This window comes from Aquarana catesbeiana, linkage group LG08, assembly GCF_042186555.1.
Source record: "Aquarana catesbeiana isolate 2022-GZ linkage group LG08, ASM4218655v1, whole genome shotgun sequence".
Lineage (NCBI taxonomy): Eukaryota > Metazoa > Chordata > Amphibia > Anura > Ranidae > Aquarana > Aquarana catesbeiana.
In genome coordinates this window covers 284,427,091-284,451,000 of record NC_133331.1, presented here as the reverse complement: position 1 = coordinate 284,451,000, position 23,910 = coordinate 284,427,091, and the positions used below count along the sequence as shown (strand labels likewise).

The 23,910-nt window shown below is 41.5% G+C and overlaps 2 protein-coding genes across 3 annotated transcripts in view; both read left to right on the top strand.

Annotated features, from left to right (window-relative positions):
- The first annotated feature begins 275 nt into the window (after nt 1-275).
- Nucleotides 276-14,010, top strand: LOC141104605 (uncharacterized). 2 transcript variants are annotated; one of them, XM_073594238.1, is made up of 6 exons: nt 276-353; nt 3,204-3,522; nt 3,639-3,922; nt 10,194-10,337; nt 10,462-10,603; nt 12,861-14,010. In XM_073594238.1, the coding sequence occupies exons 2-6, from the start codon at nt 3,438-3,440 to the stop codon at nt 13,904-13,906; spliced, it is 1,701 nt and encodes a 566-aa protein (XP_073450339.1). In that variant the 5' UTR covers nt 276-353; nt 3,204-3,437; the 3' UTR covers nt 13,907-14,010. The 2 variants fall into 2 exon arrangements, with proteins under 2 accessions (XP_073450339.1, XP_073450340.1); XM_073594239.1 differs by lacking the exon at nt 10,194-10,337.
- A 4,120-nt stretch (nt 14,011-18,130) lies between these two features.
- Nucleotides 18,131-23,910, top strand: part of LOC141104655 (uncharacterized) — a 73,766-nt gene continuing 67,986 nt past the window's right edge. Inside the window, exons 1-4 of the mRNA XM_073594321.1 lie at nt 18,131-18,254; nt 19,266-19,389; nt 19,476-19,599; nt 19,718-20,001. Coding sequence (XP_073450422.1) covers nt 19,279-19,389; nt 19,476-19,599; nt 19,718-20,001 — 519 coding nt within the window. The 5' untranslated portion in view covers nt 18,131-18,254; nt 19,266-19,278. The remainder of the gene's footprint in view (nt 18,255-19,265; nt 19,390-19,475; nt 19,600-19,717; nt 20,002-23,910) is intronic.

The following is a 23,910-nucleotide window of genomic DNA, read 5'->3' as shown; positions in this document are numbered from 1 at the left end:
TATATCTTTTCATTAATTTATTGATTCAGTTTTAATTGCTTTGTAATATTTGTTTTTAATATAATACGCACAACATCAAGGGAGAAGGTGGCAGAAGAGAGAGGAAATTAAATTGAGTATAACATAGGATGCAGTTTTTAAATCACAACTAGGTGGCAATCTAACTTATTGTGAGTGGATCGCTCAGACAGGAAGTGATGTAAGGTATAAACAGGAAGTGATGTAAGGCATAGACAGGAAGTGATGTAAGACAAAGACAGGACACTATAAAAGGTAGAGACAGGAAGTTCCGGGTGAGAGGTGAGTCGGGAGGAAGTAGAGAGGAGACATTGCTGGAACTGGCAGCAGAGGAGGTAATAAGATATTATTTTATATTTATATTCAGTAACCCCACCGTCATGTCCGTCCTCTTCCTCCATATTCACTAAAGTGGGGTACAGACTATAAGAAATTCTGATGAATGATCATCCGATTTTCTTTGTTGTTTCATAGCAAGTCAGAATCAAAGAAGGAAATAGTGTATGAAAATTCTCATAGAACAAAGGCTTTTTTTTTGTTGTTTATTGTTTCTGATAATGCACGGTCTTTCATTTCAGCTTTTTCTCGTACGAAAACGGTACACATTAAAATAAAATCATTTGTTCTGTTCGGAATTTTGGAGTTTTCCCTTTCGGAAAGGCGGAATCGGCTGTCGAAAGTTGTGTACACACCATCAGAAAATCGTACAATCGTTCCTCGGATGAAAATGTTTGCCCAGTTTTCTTATAGTGTGTACGAGCTTTAAGAAGTAAGAGGCAATCTCTTTAAAGAAGATCTATCGTAATTTATTTTACAGTTCTGTTCCCAATTGGAGCCATGTTTCTAAATGCTTTCTAACCATAGTTATGAGGTTTGACCTGCCCCCTCTCCTCCTGCTGTGGCCGATCTGACAACAGCCTTGAAGGAGACGGCTGATTCATAGGTGTATCTTGTCTCGGCTGTGAACACTTTCCTGAAACAAGCAACGGCAAGTGGAATGCAGAGTCTGACACGCCCCCCTCCCGCTGCATTCCTCTTGCAGGTGCTTGTTTCAGGAAAGTCCTCACAACTGAACACGGTGTCCCCATTTAAAGAAGATCTATCATTGTAATTTTTTTTACAGTTCTATTCTCAATTGGAGCCATGTTTCTAAATGCTTTCTAACCATAGATGTCAATGGTGTCCCCATTGGAAGACGTCCCTTTATTCCTGCTCCAGTGACAATGCAACTTTTACTACAATGCTACAGTCACCCTCTAGCTCTATTCTACACTCTCTAACCCACATCTTCAATCTCTCCCTCTCTTGTGGCATCTTCCCCAACTCCTTTAAAACGTGCACTTGTCCGCCCCATACTTAAAAATCCCTCACTGGACCCATCCAATCTTAACAACCTATGCCCCATCTCCTTGCTCTCCTTTTTATCCAAACTCCTTGAACGTCTGGTCTACAACCAACTGAGCGTCCATCTTGCTGATAATAGCCTTCTTGATCCCCTTCAGTCTGGATTTCGTCCTCAACATTCCACAGAAACTGCTCTCCTAATACTAACAAACGATCTACTAACGGCCAAACCTAAGGGAAAATATTCTGTACTCCTACTTCTGGACCTCTCTGCTGCCTTTGATACGGTTAACCACCCCCTCCTCCTCAAAAAACCCCACGCCTTTGGTCTCCATGACTGTACTCTTCGCTGGTTTTCTACCTACTTATTTAACTGCACCTTTAGCATTCCCTACAATTCTACTTCCACCTTTCTCTGTTGGGGCCCCCCCAAGGTTTTGTTCTTGGACCTGTCCTATTTTCTATCTACAGCTCCTCCCTGGGTCAGCTGATAGCCTCCCATGGCTTCCAATACCACCTCTACTCTGACGACACTCAAATCTATTTCTCTACCCCTCAACCCACTCCTTCAGTCACCTCACGTATCACTAATTTACTATCAGATATTTCAGTCTGGATGTTACACCACTTCCTCCAACTTAATCTATCCAAAACCGAACTTATCATTTTTCCTCCCCCACATGCCTCTTCCCCTGATCTCTCGGTCAAAATTGATGGAACAACTATCAGCCCATCCCCACATGCCAAGGTCCTAGGAGTAGTCCTGGACTGAACTCTGAACGCTCCTTTAAGCCCCACGTCCAATCACTGTCCAAATCTTGCCGCCTCAACCTCCGGAATATCTCCAAAATATGCCCCTTTCTAACCAATGACACAACAAAGCTCTTTATTCACTCCCTGGTCATCTCTCGCCTCGATCACTGCAACTCCCTCCTCATTGGCTTACCTCTGCATACTCTATCCCTCTTTCAGTCCATCTTGAATTATGCTGCCAGACACATCCACCTTACCAACCGCTCTGTCTCTGCTACTCCTCTCTGTCAATCCCTCCACTGGCTTCCGCTCACCCAACAAATTAAATTCAAAATACTAACAACTACCTACAAAGCAATCCACAACTCTGCCCCCAGCAACATCACTGACCTAGTCTCAAAATACCAACCTAACCGTTCTCTTCGTTCTTCTCAAGACCTCCTGCTCTCTAGCTCTCTCATCACCTCCTCCCATGCTCGTCTCCGGGACTTTTCCAGAGCCTCTCCAAGCCTATGGAACTCCTTACCCCAATCTGTCCGTCTATCTCCTACTCTATTAGCTTTTAGACGATCCCTGAAAACCCTCCTCTTCAGAGAAGCCTACCCACACCTAACAACTGTATTTTCATTTTGTCCATCTGATCATCCCCCACAGCTACTACCCTTTGTTCCACTTGACTCTTCCTTTGAGATTGTAAGCTCTAACAAGCAGGGCCCTCTGATCCCTCCTGTATTGATTTGTATTGTAAGTGTACTGTCTTCCCTGATGTTGTAAAGCGCTGTATAAACCCTGTATAATAATAATAATACTATTCCCTCACTTTAAGTCCTGGCTACAATAGTCGACAGGACAAATGGAGATGATGAATCTCCCCAGCCAGGACATCAAAAGCAAAAAAAAAACTGATAGGGGTGATGGTTCTTTTTCTACTGCATCCAAAACTAAAACACTTGGATCTAAACACAGACCAAAATGAATAGATTTTAAGGATTCTGGGTAGCTTGTTGTGACTGTAACTTTCTCTCTGTACACAAAATTATAGATAAACTAATAGATGATCCATTAACACCCAGAAGCTGTCTTCACAGGACATCACCCATCACAGTGCCTCCACCTCACTGCCTGACAACAGATGTAACCAGTGCCAAGAAGATTCTAGAAGTCACCAACAAGATCATTGATCTGCTGACAGGAGAGGTGAGCGGTGCCGGGAATTCTGGGACATTATCCAGTAACAGACAAGGGATGTGTCTGGATGGTGACTGTATCATAGTGTGTGTCAGGTTCCTATAAGGTGTCAGGATGTCACTGTCTATTTCTCCATGGAGGAGTGGGAGTATTTAGAAGGACACAAGGATCTCTACAAGGACGTCATGATGGAGAATCAGCCGCCCCTCACATCACCGGGTAAGAGGAGACTTTATTGTAAAGGAGAGAGCAGTACGGAGGGTCCACCTAGATCCCCCATCATCTGATAAACACATAGAAACAATGTATTCAGTCAGTGTGTGTGTTTCCTACAGATGGATCCAGTAATGGGAACCCACCAGAGAGATGTCCCTGTCCTCTGTATTCCAGGGATTCCACACAGGAAGATCACACAATCTCATGTAAAGTTAAAGAAGAGATAAAAAAGGAGGATGATGAGGTTGATGTGATGGAGGAGTTTTCAAAAGGACAAGGAGATCCCTCCAAGGATGTCAAGAGGGAGCCATTCGATGACCCAAACCCACCAAAGAGATGTCCTCATCCTCTGTATTCCTGGGATTCCAAAAAAAATAACCACTCAATTTGTCACCATAATCAGGTAAACGAAAAGGATCATAAGGATCTACTTGCTCCTCGTTCCTCCTCTTCTCCCTGTGCTCCATGTAGAGAGCAGATACTTGTTCATTATTCTACCCATTGCCCCCTGAATATGCCTCTAGGCCAGGAACAGGGCTGTTCCAGAGTGTGGTGAAGGTTTGGGGGAGTATTTTGCGTGTTGATCTAATGTATTTATTTTCACCTAAGTGGAAGGTTCTTTAAAATATATTGATTGAAAATAGTCTTCTACTGTCAGCAAAAAGCATACCGTTCTTTTGATGGCTATGAGAGAAGATTGTGTGTGTGTATGTGTGTGTATATATGTATGTGTGTGTGTGTATATATATATATATATATATATATATATATATATATATATATATATATTAGGGCTGCAACTAATGATTATTTTCATAATCGATTAGTTGGCCGATTTATTGTTTCGATTAATCGGTTAACAACTTTAAAAAAAAGTGTGGTGTATAATTTAGTTCATATGTAAAGTTTAAGAAAAGGCAATTTATTCTTAAATATCTTTATACGCAGGGGTAAATATAAATAACCAACTATATGGTTAGGGAGTAAAATATTTAATCCTCTCTGAGAATAACAGACCGAAGAGATATACTCTATATACTATTAGAGGTTGAATCTGGACTCAGATAAAATTTTTTTATTTAAAGAAAAAAAAATTCTAGACTGTTTTGCAGATTTTCAAACAGAACTGTAATATTACATGCTTTTCTGCAGCTTCTCCATTGAAGTATATTGAACCAAAAAAGCACCGTTTTGCATTGAAAAATACACAGCAGCTGAAAAAAGCATAGATGTGAACGTTGAGTGAACTGTAGTGCATTTCTGCAAAAAGCACCAAAAACACATAGGTGGAAACCAGGCCTAAGACATTTAGTAACATAATGGAGTTTAAAAAAAAAAGGTGTTTTTTTACTGTGCAACAGTGAAAGTAATATTTACAGTAGAGATTATTTGCTCTTTTTGTACTATATAGGGCTAATTTTAGCTTTTTTAACCCCATTATGTTACTGGCCGATTAATCGATTATGAAAATAGTAATCGATTAATTTCATAATCGATTAGTTGTCGATTAATCGATTAGTTGTTTCAGCCCTAATATATATATATATATTGTGACCGAGCTGTGTGGTGTAATAAGGGTTTGGTGGCACCCAAGGTTCTCTGTTCTCATCAATGCAGGTTGAGGTGCTCCAGGATGTGTGTCTTACTAGGAGAAAACTGAGCTTTCACTTTTCTCCAGGACTGGCAAATCCTGTTGGGTCATGGAGGCTTTGTAGAGTATTGGGTGAGATGAAGCCTCCAACCTGGGTTCATGTTTTTTTTTTTTTTTTGGGAAAATAGTCTTTATTGAAATTAGGCATAAATTTATACAGCTCATTTGAGGTCTATGCATAGATACATACAATATTATCACATGTGGTACGATTACATACATCAGCGCCTTACAAGGCTGGCATGGCATAGCAAAGATATATCCATTGTTAATAGCTCTGTAAAGTTCTAACAGACTGAGTTGGAACGTTTATTATATAGTTGTGCGTTCTGGTTATTAGGTGTTGATATTCTTGTTTTCACGCATTACTATACACATGTCTCCCCGTCTTCCAGCCATCCGTCCCACATCCTTGAGTATTTGTGACTGTTTCCCCTGTGTTTGTAGATCAACTGCTTGTATGGGAGGGAATTGTTAACATCCCTCTTCCAGCTTGTTATGGTGGGGGTTACGTTCTGCATCCAAGTCTTAGCAATCACTTTCCTGGCCAAAAACAGGACTTCAGATATAAATGTGGCTTGGTATTTATCAATATCCACGTCTGGAAGAAGACCGAGTATGCACAGTTTTGGATCTAGCACCACAGGGGAACCCATTTGGTCATGTAAGAACTTGATCACTTGACTCCAGTATGTTTGAATAATAGTGCATTCCCAGATTAAGTGAAAGAAGCTACCTCTCTCTGCCTGGCAGTGAGGACATACTACGGGCCGTGTAGGTTGAAATTTCCTTATTATGTTAGGTGTAAGGTATGCTTGGTGGATGATGTATGTCTGTGTTAGCCTGTCAGACAGTTTTGGAGATGTTACTTTAACATTTTCTAGAATTTCCTCCCAGTCTGATTCACCAATGGCTCCTATATCTCTTTCCCATCTTGTTTTGGCTTTTTGTATCACTTCTCTAATTCTGGGTAATCTTATAGAGTAGTAAAGGTTGGATATCAATTTTTGCGAATCGGCTGCCATAATTATATCCAGGATTTGGGGACATTCCAAGATGCTACTTTCGTTTCTGAATTGAGAACGTAAGGCATGTCGGAGTTGTAGGTACTTGAAGAATAATTGTTGCGGAATAGAGTATTCTTCCTTAAGAGTTTGAAACGCTTTGGGCCTAGCGCTTGCCATTACTTGGTGCAGGTATATAATTCCATATCTGGCCCACACAATAGGGTCTGGGATTTTTTTGAGTTCCACAAGCTGGTCGTTAGCCCATAAAGGAGTGTGCGTATGGATATTCCCTATTTTAAGTTTTTTCTGGGCCAGTCCCCATATTCGTTGATGATGTTTAAGTAACCCGTCATTAAATTGTGGACCTTTCCTATGAACCTGACCCCCTCGTAGTATAGTTTGAAGAGGGGTAGATAAGGGACTGTCTTGGCTACTCGCTACTAGTGTACTGTATCTTTGTCTTTCATTATTATGGTAGTGGTGCATATGTGACAGTTGTGCCGCTATGTAGTATTCCTGCAGATCTGGCAGAGATGTTCCCCCCATATCTGTAGGGTTTTTAAGGACATTCCAAGCTACCTTATGTCTTTGATGTCCCCAGACAAAGGTGTTCAAAATAGATTCCATTTTTTTGAAAATCCCTATGGGGATATATAGTGGGGCATGCCATACCATGTAGAGGATCTTAGGTAGGATAATCATTTTTATGATATTTATCCTCCCCATTACTCCCAGAGGTAGTTTGGACCATGCTTGCGTTTTGGTTTTTATCATGTTAAACAATGGCTCTATGTTATTGGTTGTATATTCGCGTAAGTCTCTTGTAACCAGTACCCCTAGATATTTGATAGTGTTTACTCTGACTAATGGTAGTTCTGGGTGTATATTATTTGGGGGAAAATGGTCTATAGGGAGTATCTGTGATTTTTCCCAATTTATCCGTAGGCCTGAGAATTTCCCCATTTTGTCTATTGTGTCTAGAGCTGCTTGAAGTGATGGGCCCTGATCCGCTAAATAGAGTATCGTGTCATCAGCGTAAAGTCCGATCTTCTCTATATAGTCGCCTATTCTGAGACCCACTATGTCCATGTCAGCTCTTATAGCTATGGCCAATGGTTCCGCAGCCAGGGCATAAAGCAGTGGAGAGAGGGGACACCCCTGGCGTGTGCCCCTCTCTAGGGGGAATTGCTCTGACATACAACCATTGACGAAAACCCGTGCTTTTGGTGACTGGTAGAGTATTTGTACCCACTGTATAAAATTGGGACCGAATCCATATTCCTGTAGACATTCCCATAGAAAAGGCCATTCCACTGAGTCAAAGGCCTTTGCTGTGTCTAGGGCCACCACTACTCTGGTACCTCGATTGTCGTGTTGTGCTTGAATATTTAGAAAAAGTCTTCTTATATTCATGGCCGTATTTTTCCCGGGCATAAAGCCGGTTTGGTCTGGGTGTATTAAGGAAAGAATAACTTTGTTTAGGCGGGATGCTAGAATTTTGGCCAGTATCTTAATATCCACTTGAAGTAGTGAGATTGGGCGGTAGGATTCGGGGTATCTGAGGTCTTTTCCTGGTTTAGGTAAAACTATTATCTGTGCTTCCTGCATTGATGGAGGGAGTGATTTATGTTCAAATATTTGTTGGTAAAGTTTTTGCAATTTCGGGACTAGTATTTCAGGGAATGCAGTGTAGAATTCTAGTGGCAGGCCATCTAGTCCGGGGGCCTTGGATTTAGCTAGTTGGGACAGTGCTTCAGATATATCGTCTTGGCTGATGGGGGCGTCCAGTTGCTTTGCCTGTTCTAATGTGAGTCTAGGGAATTGAATTCTGTGTAGGTGGTTTTTAATTTCTTGTGCGGAGTATATTGTCTGAGTTTTATATAAATTCCTGTAGAAGTTTAGGAATATGTCTGCTACTTGGTGTGGGTCTGTCACCTCGTCTCCCTGTGGGGTGGCTAGGGTCACCACTACTGGGGGTTTTTCATTTAAATGTGCTAAATATGCCAATAATTTACCTGCTCGCTCCCCGTGTTCAAAAATTTTTTGTTTTTTGAAAAAGACCTGTTGCTTACCTTTCTCTATGTGCATTTGGGTTATTACTCTGGATTGCATTTGTACTTTATGGAGATTATCTGTATTGGGTTCTTGTGCGTATACCTGTTCCAGTTCCTGTAGTTTGTCAGTGGTCATCTGTAATAGCAGTTTAGAGGAATTTTTAAATCTATTTATTCTTAGTGATAATAGTCTACTGGCTTGATTTTTGAAGTTGTCCCATGCTGCAGTATCTGAATCTGTGGTTATTAAGTTGTTTAGCATATACTGTAGTTCTTGTCCTACGCTCTCGAGATCTGGCAGGACCGATAACCAGAATGGATTCAGCCTCCACCCAGAGGCGGGCACTGCTTTTAATAGAGATGCTGTTATCCAACAAGGTGAGTGGTCTGATAGAGCTCGTGGAGCCATACCCGACCCTGTAATTTTGGGTAGCAGTGCATTTGAGGCCATTATAAAATCAATCCTGGACATTGTGTCGCAGCTTACCGAGTGGCATGTGTATGCTTTTTTAGTTGGGTTTTGCCATCTCCATACGTCTGTTAACGCAAATTCTGTAAAAAGTCTGCAGAGTCTGGTTTGGTGCGGCACAGTCCTGGACGCATCTCCCAGGTCTGATCTGTCCAAATTTGGATTCATGGATTAAAATCACCCATCCAAATAGCTGGAACTGATGGGTTTTGTGCCATGAATGCCAATCCCTTCAATACTACCTCAATCGAAAAAGGGGGGGGGATATAGCATGCCAGAATCAATAGGGAGTTGCCTCCTATGGTGGCGTGTAGGAAGATGTATCTTCCCACTCTATCTGATTCTAGTGCGATTAGTTCAAAGGGCACTCTTTTGGCTACTAATATCGATACCCCCCTTGATTGATTGGTATGCGTACTGTGGTATAGCCATCCTATCCATGGTTTTTTTAAGGCTACCTGCATCTGACCTGTGATATGCGTTTCTGTTAACGCTATAATATCTGCTTTTTGTGATTTTAGAAATGTTAGTGCTGCGGTTCGCTTAACCTTATTCCGCATTCCGCGGACGTTCCATGTTAAAAACTTTACACTGGCCATGTTAGTTTCTGGATGTAATTAGTGTATTTGCCTTCTTGTAAGATCTCATAATGATAATACCCCCTCAGTCTGCCTTTTCCACAGTACCAGTGTGCTAATGCATATTTGTTGTTGACTGTGTATTGCCTATTCAGCCACTTTAAAGTCATAACAATTCTTGTATTCCCAAAGTAAAACATATAACATATCCTTTTAACTGTTCCCATCCCTCCCAGCTGCACATCTCCCCAACCTGATGTGAGCATATAAACCCAAACTGTCAGCATATAACATATCATCCAGCGGTTCTGGGTTCATGTTTTGATGGTGACAAACACTTGCTGATTGTGCAGTTGTGCACAGGCCTTATGATATGGAAGCTGACTGAGGGTCAGGGCTCCACTTTCCCAAGGAGACCATTGTGCTGCCCGGGAACAGAAGTTACACGAAGATATTAGATATGTGTGTCTGTCTGCACTGGCCAGGCTGACACCTGGAGCTAGAGTTGATGCCGGAGTAGCATGTGAACACCGTAGTGTTCTGGAATGAATGTTCTAATAGGCTAAGATCCAGTGTACGACACTAGCTAAAAAACATTTTAGCGCTAGACCCAGGGGAAATCTTCATCACACTTCTTTCTATAATGCCCATCCAGGGTGCAGCCCTCCTTGTTTATATCGCAAAAAATAAAAACCCCAGTGGTGATTAAATACCGCCAAAAGAAAGCACTATTTGTGTGCAAGAAAAAAAAAAGAAAAATGATATAAATTTAGTTTGGGTACAGCGTTGCATGACCATGCAATTACCAATTACAGCAGCGCAATGCTGATTAGCAAAAAATGACCTAGTCATGAAGGGGGTAAAACCTTCCGGGGCTCAAGTGGTTAATCGTATCCTATCACCTTTGGGGTTTAGGGTGAAGAACTGAAAGACATAAAAGTTGAGGGTAAAGAGGAAGAAGAAGAGATGTTGGTGAGTGGAGATCAGCAGTCTATGGAGGAGGATGGTCCCCTCTCGTATTCCATACAAGAATATCACAGCTATACACACCATGATCAGGTAGGTGGGACTGAGCAATAGAACTAAAATGATATTAAACTATGAGGTGACATTCCTTTATGTAATCTCTTGTTATTTGCAGTAATGTTTCCAGATGTTATATTTTATCATCTTTGGGGTTTAGAGTGAAGAATTGAAAGACATCAAAGTTGAGGGTAAAGAGGAAGAAGAAGAGATGTTGGTGAGTGGAGATCAGCAGTCTATGGAGGAGGGGGAGATGATTATGAAAAGTAAACAGGAGGAATCTTCTCTACATATAGACACAAGTAAGTAATAAACTTCATATTTTCATTTTTACTTTTTTAATTTTTTGTACATATGTTAAATGTACATTTTAGGCCTATAGATTAGTTAAAGCCCCCCCCCCCAACATATATTTTAATATAGTAATGGTAGCGTGGTATTAGCGTAACTGTTTATCAAATATTTTCAGGAAAAATACACTAAAATTATTTTAGTGCACACAAATCCAATATAATACCCATTTTTTGTAACATACTGTATAAAGGATGAGGTTGCATCAGGTAAATAGATGCCCAAAGGGTCAAGACTTTTAACCAGGTTTTTTTTCCGTGAGAATGCATTTCCGGCACCTCTAGCGCTGAATGTACTGTATGTAATGGCAAGGGGTGTGCTGGAGAGTCTATTGATGTTGGCTGCTGTGGCATCTATTGTTGTGGGAGATCTATTGTTGCTGGGGAGTCATTTACTCCTGGGAGGGATGTATGGTTGTGGGATGAGTCAACTGTTGATGGCTCCTTGAGGTTTCTATAAAAAGGTGGAGGTGGAGATACTGTACATCATATTAAAGGTCCATCTCCATTCCTCAATATAACGTCATGGTCCAAACAAATGAGGAGGAGATACTGTACACCATATGAAAGGTCCATCTCCATTCCTCAATATAACGTCATGGTCCAAACAAATGAGGAGGAGATACTGTACATCATATTAAAGGTCCATCTCCATTCCTCAATATAACGTCATGGTCCAAACAAATGAGGAGGAGATACTGTACACCATATGAAAGGTCCATCTCCATTCCTCAATATAATGTCATATTCCCAACAAATGAGGAGGAGATACTGTACACCATATGAAAGGTCCATCTCCATTCCTCAATATAATGTTTTGTTCCCAACAAATGAGGAGGAGATACTGTACAGTGAAACCTCGGATTGTGAGTAACACGGTTAAAGAGGGTTTCGCAATACGAGCATTTTTAAATTTTTTTTTTTTTTTTAAATCCTGATTCAGTTTGTGAGTGTTGTCTTGCAAAATGAGCAGGATTCATGCCACAGCGGTGTGCAGTACCGAATTTGGCCAGAGGTGGGGGGGGCGCCGGAGCCCTTCGGAAATACTCTGTTCCTGAGCCTTTCCGAGTTCAGCCAAGCTGTCCTCGGGCTTTTACCAAGTATTTCCGAGGCACTCCAGCACTAACTAATTATTTTCGTTTCCATTGACTTCTATGGGGAAACTCGCTAATCCAAGGTTCCACTGTACATCATGTTAAAGGTCCATCTCCATTCCTCAATGTAATGTCATGTTCCCAACAAATGAGGAGGAGATACTGTACACCATATGAAAGGCCCATCTCCATTCCTCTATATAACGTCATGTTCCCAACAAATGAGGAGGAGATACTGTACACCATATGAAAGGTCCATCTCCATTCCTCAATATAACGTCATGTTCCCAACAAATGAGGAGGAGATACTGTACACCATATGAAAGGTCCATCTCCATTCCTCAATATAATGTCATGTTCCCAACAAATGAGGAGGAGATACTGTACACAATATGAAAGGTCCATCTCCATTCCTCAATATAACGTCATGTTCCCAACAAATGAGGAGGAGATACTGTACACCATATGAAAGGTCCATCTCCATTCCTCAATATAACGTCATGTTCCCAACAAATGAGGAGGAGATACTGTACACCATATGAAAGGTCCATCTCCATTCCTCAATATAACGTCATGTTCCCAACAAATGAGGAGGAGATACTGTACACCATATGAAAGGTCCATCTCCATTCCTCAATATAACATCATGTTCCCAACAAATGAGGAGGAGATACTGTACACAATATGAAAGGTCCATCTCCATTGACCTTAATATTTTTGTGTTTAAGCCCCTTTCAGACGAACAATTAGATCAGGTCTGCCTGTCAGTTTTTTCAGGCGGACCTGATTGGATGGTCCATGCATGCCTATGGACAGGTGGGTGTAAACGGACTTTGGATTGGAAGGTAGTCCGGTTACACCTGGCCGCCCATAGAGCAGACAGGGCTGAAACTGAAAACTGAACGGACACAGATGTGTCATCCGCCCGATCAGAAGGAGATCTGTCAGCGGATTCCCTGCTGATTGGAACGGAATCCACCTCATCTGAAAGGGGCCTTATAGTTTCACCCAATTCCATGGCAGACTTCTGTGAAACTGCTGGCTGTTCGAACAACATACATGATTTCTTAATTACTGACACCTTCAACATTTATTTAAAAATTACTTTTCAACAGATGGATGCCATGTCAGGAATTCCTCAGAGAGACATCCTATATCATCTGCAGATTGGAACTCAAAAGATGACAGAATAAGACCGACTTCACCAGAAGTAAATCCCAATGCACAAAATATCTCCAGACCTTACCATTCCTCTACATCAATGGATGTCTCTAATCTTGAGGGATCTTCTGATCAATCACAAACTATTCCTTCAGATGTCCAGCTTGGTTCTCACAGTGCAGAAACATCTACAGGTCCATCTAATCCCGGGGAGTCCTCTTTGACCCCTGAAATGATTCATGAAAGTGAGTTTTCAGTCTCATGTTTGGGGTGTGGGGCATCTTTCAAAACTAAATCTGAACTTGTTGTACATCTCAGATCTCACACCAGTGTGACCTTTTTATGTTCAGAATGCGGGAAATCTTTCACTGAGGAAAGAGAACTTCTTATACACCAGAAAACTCACAAAAGTGAGACTCATCCATGTTCAGAGTGCGGGAAATGTTTCCCTGAGAAAAAAAGACTTCTATTGCACCAGAGAATGCACGCGTCTGATCGTCCTTATTCATGCTCAGAGTGTGGGGAATGTTTCACTCAGCAAGGGAGCCTTATTGGACACCAAAAAAGGCACAAAAGCAAGTTGCCTCTCTCTTGTTCAGAGTGCGGGAAGGGTTTTACCAGGAGATCCAAACTACTTGCTCATCAGAGAAGCCACACTGGTGAGCGTCCCTTTTTCTGTTCATTGTGCGGGAAAAGTTTCACATTGAAAGAAAACTTTGTTAGACACCAGAGAAGTCACATGGTCAAGCATCCTTTTTCATGTTCAGAGTGCGGGAAATGTTTCCCTGAGAAAAAAAAACTTCTATACCACCAGAAATCGCACACGGGTTATCGTCCTTATTCATGCTCAGAGTGCGGGAAATGTTTTACTAATAAAAGCAAACTTCTATCACATGTAAGAACTCACACTGGTGAGCGTCCATTTTCGTGCTCAAAGTGTGGGAAATGTTTTTCTCTGAAAGGGAGCCTTATTAGACACCAAAGAAGGCACAAAATCTAGTTGCCTCTCTCTTGTTCAGAGTGCGGGAAATGTTTTACATGCAAAGATTATCTTATTAGACATAAATGTAAAGACGCTTGCTGATACTGTTTAATAAACATATGGTGGCAATAAACTTGTATCTATACAAAAGTGTCATTGGTGTGCTGAGTCACCTTCTGATTACTTACACTATATTACCAAAAGTATTGTGACACCTGCCTTTACACACACATGAACTTTACTGGCATCCCAGTCTTAGTCCGTAGGGTTCAATATTGAGTTGGCCCACCCTTTGCAGCTATAACCACTTCAACTCTTCTGGGAAGGCTGTCCACAAGTTTTAGGAGTGTGTCTATGGGAATGTTTGACCGTTCTTCCAGAAGAGCATTTGTGAGGTCAGGCACTGATGTTGGACAAGAAGGTCTGGCTCGCAGTCTCCACTCTAAATTCATCCCAAAGGTGTTCTATCAGGTTGAGGTCAGGACTTGTGCAGGACAGTCAAGTTCCTCCACCCCAAACTCGCTCATCCATGTCTTTTTGGACCTTGCTTTGTGCTCTGGTGGGCAGTCATGTTGGAACAGGAAGGGGCCATCCCCAAACTGTTCCCACAAAGTCGGGAGCATGAAGTTGTCCAAAATGTCTTGGTATGCTGATGCCTTAACTGGAACTAAGGGGCCAAGCCCAACCGCTGAAAAACAACCCCACACCATAATCCCCCCTCCACCGAATGACTTGGACCAGTGCACAAAGCAAAGTCCATAAAGACATGGATGAGCGAGTTTGGGGTGGTGGAACTTGACTATCCTGCACAGAGTCCTGACCTCAACCCGATAGAACACCTTTGGGATGAATTATAGCGAAGACTGCGAGTCGGGCCTTCTCGTCCAACATCAGTGTCAGACCTCACAAAATCGCTTCTGGAAGAATGATCATACATTCCCATAGACACACTCTTAAACCTTGTGGACAGCTTTCCCAGAAGAATTGTAGCTGTTATAGGTGCAAAGGGTGGGCCAACTCAATATTGAACCCTACAGACTTAGACTGGGATGCCATTAAGGTTTATGTGCGTGTAAAGGCAGGTGTCCTAATACTTTTGGTAGTATAGTGTATTTCTTGAAGACTCCAGTGATGAGATCTGCCTGCTAAAATTCCTGCCTCTCTTCCCATCCACTTTGAGGTGTCCCCATCTCACATTTTCTGCAGTTTCCATAATCTTAAACCATATTTTAGGAAAAAAATGATTTCCTGTGTAAATGTGCATCCACACATGCTTCCCTTCTTCTTTTGATTTAAAAAGATGTCTAAACAATGAGTATTTTTCAGTTTCTCTAAGATCTACAAATGCTCAAGTCTGGGGGTGAACAATTTTTACCCTTCAAATGGGTCCCTCTCCCCAGTGCAAGGAGTAATTGCTTGTTTTGCTTAGGGGGTCATTAATAAGGTGATACACTGTACATACCTTATTCCTTGCTTTTTTTGGCCTTTGGCACTCTGCTCCGCTGTCCAACATTCCAGTTTGGAAAAGGGGCCTCAGCAGTCTGCTGTAAAATGCAGAACCAGCACTCCAACATGGTCAAGGTTGACCCCTTGAGAATGTCCATTTGGACGAAACTTGTCAGGACAAAGTCTTAGTGCTGATATCATGCCACGGTCCAGCATGGTGAAGGATGACTTCAGGGAGCTGTGACCCATCAGGCAGTGAACAGAAAAGGCTTTGGTGGACCGATTGCACAATGAAGGTGAAGCCCTAAGGGAGCGAGTATTAAGGCAGGTGTATCGCCTTATTCATCTTTCCCTCGAAAAGACGAGCAGGTAACCTTGCAGAGAAAATTGCAGTGATAACGATAAAGAGGCTAGGATGGGTACATTTTATGGAGAGGCTACAAAAATCTGTTAATCCTCGTATTTTTCTATCACTACCAAAAATAGGCTCAGAAGCATCCACCATTGTTACTAATCCTAATGGCCTGGATGTGGCAGGAGAGAGAGTGGGTAGCCTAGTGAAAGATCCGGGTAGGGTGTTGACTTTCTTTCGCCGCTGCAGTAAGTTTTTCTCTTCTTCTTTGCAACTGCAGAAACAGCACAAGGTGTTCAGTCTATCACTTGTTCTCCTACTTGGTCTACTAGATGCCTCCATTGCCCCAGCAAAGCATTCTGGCAAAGTTGGCATCCCAAGCAGTAGATGAAATGGCATGGGTACCACAGAACTCAACATAGCATGCTGTGAAGTAACTGAAGATAGGTCTTTTTATCTGAGGTCTGAGCAGGCTGTGTGAGTTGCTGAGCAAATTTCTCCTATAAGATCTGAGTAGGTTGTGTAACCTTCTTAAGTAATCTCCCTCCCCTGAGGTCTGAGCAGGATGTTAGAACTCCTGAGGTAATCTCTCCTCTGAGTTCTGAGCAGGCAATGTGATTTCCTTAGGTAATCTTTCCCCCTGAGGCAGGCCGTGTGAGTTCCTGAGGTCATTTCTCCTCTGAGATCTGAGTAGGTTGTGTGATCTCTGAAAGTAATCTCCCTCTCCGAGGTCTGAGCAGGCTATGTGATTTCCTGAGGTACTCTCTGCCCTAAGGCCTGAGCAGGCTGTGTGGTCTAAAAACAAAGGATAAAACAATTCATCACCGATTGAATAATCAATCTGCTTAAAAAAATCTTATCAAAGCGGCGCTCCTGTCGACATAGAGCATATTGACCGGCTGGCATATATAATTGCACACATGCGATAAAAAATGACTACACAGTAAAGGTATCAGTAGCTGGCAGATAAAACAGTAGATAAATAACAAAAAAGAAGAGTCCTTTGTCAGTTTAATCAGTGGATAAAATAGGAAACTGCCGGAGAGTGCACCAATCACCGCAATCGTCAACACCGTCCTCCACACACCCCTCTGGGGTTCAAACTCACCGAAATGTTGAATATAACAGGCCTTAATCACATCTGCGATATCCCGCTACCATACACGGACTTGATCTCCCAGGAGGGACAGCTCAGAAGGTCAGGAGGCTGTGTGGTTTCCTGAGGTAATCTCTCCTCTGAGGTCTGAGCAGGCTGTGTGATTTCCTGAGGTAATCTCTCCTCTGAGGTCTGAGCAGGCTGTGTGATTTCCTGAGGTAATCTCTCCTCTGAGGTCTGAGCAGGCTGTGTGATTTCCTGAGGTAATCTCTCCTCTGTGGTCTGAGCAGGCTGTGTGATTTCCTGAGGTAATCTCTCCTCTGAGGTCTGAGCAGGCTGTGTGATTTCCTGAGGTAATCTCTCCTCTGAGGTCTGAGCAGGCTGTGTGATTTCCTGAGGTAATCTCTCCTCTGAGGTCTGAGCAGGCTGTGTGATTTCCTGAGATAATCTCTCCTCTGAGGTCTGAGCAGGTTGTGTGATCTCCTGAGGTAATATCTCCTCTGAGGGCTGAGCAGGTTGTGTGATCTTCTAAGGTAATATCTCCTCTGAGGTCTGAGCAGGTTGTGTGATCTCCTGAGGTAATATCTCCTCTGAGGGCTGAGCAGGTTGTGTGATCTCCTGAGGTAATCTCTCCCCTTGAGGTCTGAGCAAGTTGTGTGATCTTCTGAGGTTAATCTCTTCCTCCTGGAGCTTGCAGATGTAGATAAAATCTGGCTGAAGTGATTATCTGCCAAGAGAAACATTTAATATGTAAATGAGCAGTTCACGGACCGTTGGTGGCAGGGTTTCCCGCCAAAAATAGCCAATTGCAGGTAAGGAGAGAATATTCCTTAGCTCAGCCACAGCATCTCCCTGACAGCATTCAGTACATCTGAGGTGACCTTCTGACCCAGAAGGCAGAGGAGAGGAGCAGTATATGGCTCAAAATGACCTAAAATAGATGGAATAGCAGAATGAAGAAAAATAGATACACAGATAATTATATTAATAATGTTAAAAATGTATGGGAAGACGGTGTCATGTCACACACAGGTATATGGGGTTATACGGGAAGACGGTGTCATGTCACACACAGGTATATGGGGTTATATGGGAAGACGGTGTCATGTCACAACCAGGTATTTGGGGTTATGGATCTGGGGCTTTAAAAAAATCAAATTATTTTTTTTGCATATATTTTTTCATTAATTTATTGATTCAGTTTTAATTGCTTTGTAATGTTTGTTTTTAATATGATACGCACAACATCAAGGGAGGTGGTGGCAGAAGAGAGCAAAAAATAAAATGGAGTATAACATAGGATGCAGTTATTAAATCACAACTAGGTGGCGATCTAACTTATTGTGAGTGGATCGCACAGTGATGTAAGATAAATACAGGACACCATTAAAGGTAGAGACGGGAAGTTCTGGGTGAGAGGTGAGTCGGGAGGAAGTAGAGAGGAGACATTTCTGGAACTGGCAGCAGAGGAGGTAATAAGATATCATTTTATATTTATATCCAGTAACAATATCCCCCCGCCCCCCGTCCGTCCTCTTCCTCCATAATATTCACTAAGGTGGGGTACACACTATACGAAATTCAGACAGACGATCATCCGATTTTCTTCGTTGTTTCACAGCAAGTCAGAATCAAGAAAATTCTCGTAGAGCAAAGGCTTTTTGTTGTTGTTTATTGTTTCTGATAATGCACAGTCTTTCTTTTCCGATTTTTATCGTACGAAAACGGTACACATTAAAATAAAATCATTTGTTCTGTTCGGAATTTTGGAGTTTGTCCGTTCGGAAAGTCGGAATCGGCTGTCGAAAGTTGTGTACACACCAGCAGAAAATCGTACAATCGTTCCTCGGACGAAAATGTTCGCCCAATTTTCTTATAGTGTGTACGAGCCTTTAGAAGTAAGAGGCGATCTCTTTGAAGAAGATCTATCATTGTCATATTTTACAGTTCTGTTCCCAATTGGAGCCATGTTTCTAAATGCTTTCTAACCATAGTTATGAGGTTTGACCTGCCCCCTCTCCTCCTGCTGTGGCCGATCTGACAACAGCCTTGAAGGAGACGGCTGATTCATAGGTGTATCTTGTCTCGGCTGTGAACACTTTCCTGAAACAAGCAATGGCAAGTGGAATGCAGTGCCTGACACGCCCCCCTTCCACTGCATTCCTCTTGCAGGTGCTTGTTTCAGGAAAGTGCTTCCAGCTGAACACGGTGTCCCCATTGGAAGACTTCCCTCTATTCCTGCTCCAGTAACAATGCAAATTTTACTATTTTTCTCTCACTTTAAGTTATGGCTACAATAGTCACCAGGACAAATGGAGATGATGAATCTCCCCAGCAGGGACATCAAAAGCAAAAAAAAACTGACCAGGGTGATAGTCCTTTTCTACTGCATCTAAAACTAAAACACTTGGGTCTAAAAACAGACCAAAATGAATAGATTTGAAGGATTCTGGGTAACTAACAGATTATCCATTAACACCCAGCAGCTGTCTTCATATGACATCGCCCATCACAGTGCCTCCACCTCACTGCCTGACAACAGAGGTAACCAGTGCCAAGAAGATTCTAAAAGTCACCAACAAGATCATTGATCTGCTGACAGGAGAGGTGAGCGGTGCCGGGAATTCTGGGACATTATCCAGTAACAGACAAGGGATGTGTCTGGATGGTGACTGTATCCTTGTGTGTGTCAGGTTCCTATAAGGTGTCAGGATGTCACTGTCTATTTCTCCATGGAGGAGTGGGAGTATTTAGAAGAACACAAGGATCTCTACAAGGACGTCATGATGGAGAATCAGCCGCCCCTCACATCACCGGGTAAGAGGAGACTTTATTGTAAAGGAGAGAGCAGTACGGAGGGTCCACCTAGATCCCTCATTATCTGATAAACACATAGAAACAATGTATTCAGTCAGTGTGTGTGTGTTTCCTACAGATGGATCCAGTAATGGGAACCGACCAGAGAGATGTCCCAGTCCTCTGTGTTCCCCGAATTCCACAAAGGAAGATCACAACATCTCATGTAAAGTTAAAGAAGAGATGAAAAAGGAGGATGATGAGGTTGATGTGATGGAGGAGTTTTCAAAAGGATACAGAGATCCCTCCAAGGATGTCAAGAGGGAGCCATTATGTGACACAAACCCACCAGAGAGATGTCCTCATCCTCTGTATTCCCGGGATTCCAAAAAGAATAACCACTCAATTTGTCGTCATAATCAGGTAAACAAAAAGGATCATAAGGATAGACTTGCTCTTTGTTCCTCCTCTTCCCCCTGTGCTCCATGTAGAGAGCAGATACTTGTTCATTATTCTACCCCCTGAATATGTCTCTAGGCCAGGAACAGGGCTGTTCTGCAGTGTGGTAAAGGTTTGGGGGAGTATTTTGCATGAGGATCTAATGTATTTATTTTCACCCAAGTGGAGGGTTCCTTAAAATATATTGGTTGAAAATAGTCTTCTACTTTCAGCAAAAAGCATACCGTTCTTTTGATGGCTATGAGAAAAGGATTACTTTTTTTTGCACATATATAGGGACCGGGCTGTGTGGTGTCATGGTGTAATAAAGGTTTGGTGGCACCCAAGGTTCTCGGTTCTCACCAATACAGGTTGAGGTGCTCCGGGATGTGTGTCTTACTAGGAGAAAACCGAGCTTTCAGTTTTCTCCAGGACTGGCAAATCCTGTTGGGTCATGGAGGCTTTGTAGAGTATTGGGTGAGATGAAGCCTCCAACCTCGGTTCATGTTTTGATGGTGACCAACACTTGCTGAATGTGCAGTTGTGCACAGGCCTTATGATATGGAAGCTTACTGAGGGTCAGGGCTCCACGCTCTCAAGGAGACCATGGTGCTGCCAAGGAACAGAAGTTACACGAAGAAATTAGGTATGTGTGTCTGTCTGCACTGGCCAGGCTGACACCTGTGTTTGGTATATTAATGTATTATATTGGGTTATTAGATAATTAATATTTAGGTATTATTATATAATGATGATGATATAAGTACTCTTCCGCAGCAACCCAATTCTTCCAGAGAGATGCACTTTATTGACTTCCAACACAGAACAAAGTCCAAAGTCCACAGATGACAAAGAAATCCGACAGAGGAGATATAATTCAGAAACCCATCTCCTAGGCCTGTGCGTTCCCAGCCATGCACAGACAAGCCCCACTCATACACATACAAGCCTCACTCACTTACAAAACCTATAGACTGAATGCCGTGTTATATTCACCAGGCATTGAATGGCTGAGCAATTTGATTGGCCTTTCAATTTAGCTTTAGTCTTTCAAACAGACAACAACCCCCAGCCGTGAACAGCTGTAGTCATAAACCACCCCAATTTGCACTCCCGCATATCAACATCAACAAGTCCTCTTTAGATATATGTAATTAGATTAGATTAACATACCACCTGAATACCCTTTGAGATGTTCAAATAGACTTGCATATGATTAACACATCAAAGAGTCTTCAGCTTGTTCCCTTGCTATGTTAAAATTCAGTTGGACAATGCAACTGAATTTCTGGTCAGCACTCCAATACAATATTATACATAAATTGGCCAACATATTACAACATATACCCCCACTTGGGTCGGTTCTAACTCCTAGAACTGACCCATAAATCAAACAACAAAAAATATCAGTATGATTTAAGGTACTGGATGCTTTACAATGGCTCATATAAAATATGAAGTTGAAACTGGTTACATCTCTCTTCGCCAGCCTCTAAAATATCCCCATGAAACAGTTATTAGATAATATAACTTTTAGACTATGACTGGAAAAGGATTTGGTAAACGTCAGTGGCCCATATAGTTGTTAGGCCTTATTATATCACATCAAGATCTTGAATATTGCGCAAAGATGAGCTGATGTCACAGTCCATTCTTCGGTCTGACTTTCTCACATCTCTCACCATCTCACTGAACGTAAACTTGGTATGCTCTGGGAACTCCAATCCACATGTCCAGGATTCTCTCATCTCCAGGCTCAAGCTTTTCATTTTTAAAGATGCTTTTACGCAAACACTCTACTTTCATCTTTATAGTAAGAAGAACTATCAATGTACCAGCACTCACTTTCAAGGTCAAAAGGTTTGGATATGGCAGTAAAAACTGTGCTTTAAACTATTTTCTTGCACTTGACATTCATGAGTCCATCTTGCAAGCATTTTACAATTCACATCTGCTTCTTTCCATTTCCTATTTGAACAATGATGACTGGGATGTGTACCTGTCAAGTATCAGAATTTGTTGATTGCCAGCCACAATTTGCTTTTGTAATTTGCTGTAGGCCGACCCCTCATTGTCTTCAATAAAGCAGTTACTTGGATCATTCAGTCCATAATTACACTTGAATGGTATACCAACATATACATATACCCCCACACGATGGTTCAGATAGAGTCATCAGTGTTTATCAGATCTTCTTATCCAGACAAAGCGGCAGTGGAAATTCTTGCCAGTATCTTCACCATGAAAGGTAGAAAGGTCTTTTCCATCCATATATGTCATAGCCTTTAGCATATTATAAACAACTGAATCAACAAAGTTTCAAATCATGACTAGAGTGATGAATTTCACTCACCCCTCTTATAAATTTATGAAAACCACCCAACATACTATAATTTATGCTATGCCAAGCCATTGTGCAGCATCTCACCTTAGATGTCAAATATATTGATCAATACGCATTATGTAATATGTACAGATGTTATGAAAATTATTTTAGGTTAAAATGCCTCTCTTTGGTTTTAAGATAAAGTTCAAGAAATAAAACAAACAAAAATAAAAAATGAAAAGCAAAATATATCAGGAAAAGGGAGAAAAATTAAAAAAATTAGGGCGTTGAAGAAAAAAGAAAAAAAGGTCCATTGCTTGATGAATTTCGAGAGAGTCCATGAATGCTTTATAATTCCATGTATAGTGATATATTGTCTATTCAGCATTTCTCCCATAATTCTCCACCACTATTCAATTTCAGACTTCTGCTATTCACATGCAAGCATCTTCAGACATCCCTGAAAAACAAAACTCTCCAACAAAACTAATTAGCGAGGTCCTTAAACATTGTTTGAAGTTAAAACAAAACACTATTTACACGTTTACAGTTTGGAGCTAATTCACCCCCACTGCTAGAGAAGTGTCATCTGCATTCAAAAACAGATCTGGAGAATATACATCTTGTACATTCATGACACCCTGTACCCCCTTCAACTGCTGTAATAATGTATCACGTTCCCCTCTCATCTTGTCATACTCAATTTTCAGCTGGTCATATTTATGTTTTAACTGAGAGAACGGTATCCAAGTCTTGGACCTTTTCTTATTATTATTTTGGTCAGCTCTGTTTTTCATATTAATATCACCTATGTTTGACCCGGAGTGTCCTCTCTGAGTGTTATCATAGGATAATATCTTCTGATCTTTATGTTCAGTATTTGTCCTAAACAATGTGGCTAAATCAATTTTGACAGCCTGCTCATTTGACTTTCTCCATAAATGGTCTGCTCTCAACAATATGTCTTTTAAATCATGAGGATTTGGGGTAACTAATAAAATATTTTGTTTGATATCTTCATGCAACGCATCTAGAAACATACTCATATGTATCAAGCCCCCACGCTCAAATGCAAGATTATTACCGACCAATAATTCCATAATAGTTGCTATCCTGTGTGACAATTCATAGGGAGATTCATTTTGCATTTGTTGGATCTTCCCATGAATAGTAACATCAGAACGTACACCATACAAAACACATAATAATTCCAGTAATATGTCCCTTGTCCTCAGAGGCTGAATACAGATTTGTTTAATTCTCATCCAAAGACCACTTCCTACAGAATGTTGCAAAACTCTTTCTAAGTCAGATGGGTTGAGATTGTACATATCTCTGACTTGCTGCACGTCACAAAACCATTTTAAAAATCTGTTTAAATCATGGTATGGAACCATTCCTATTTCTTTAAGAATTGCGTCTAATAATTTTGGTTTGAATGGCTTCATTACAAGCTGAACTTCACCTGTATTATTATTATTGTTATAAACTGTGGTAGTCACAGTGGGGGCAGCTGGTAATGAATTATCAGATTTAATATGAGGTTCTGTTTGCTGCAGATTGCTGAA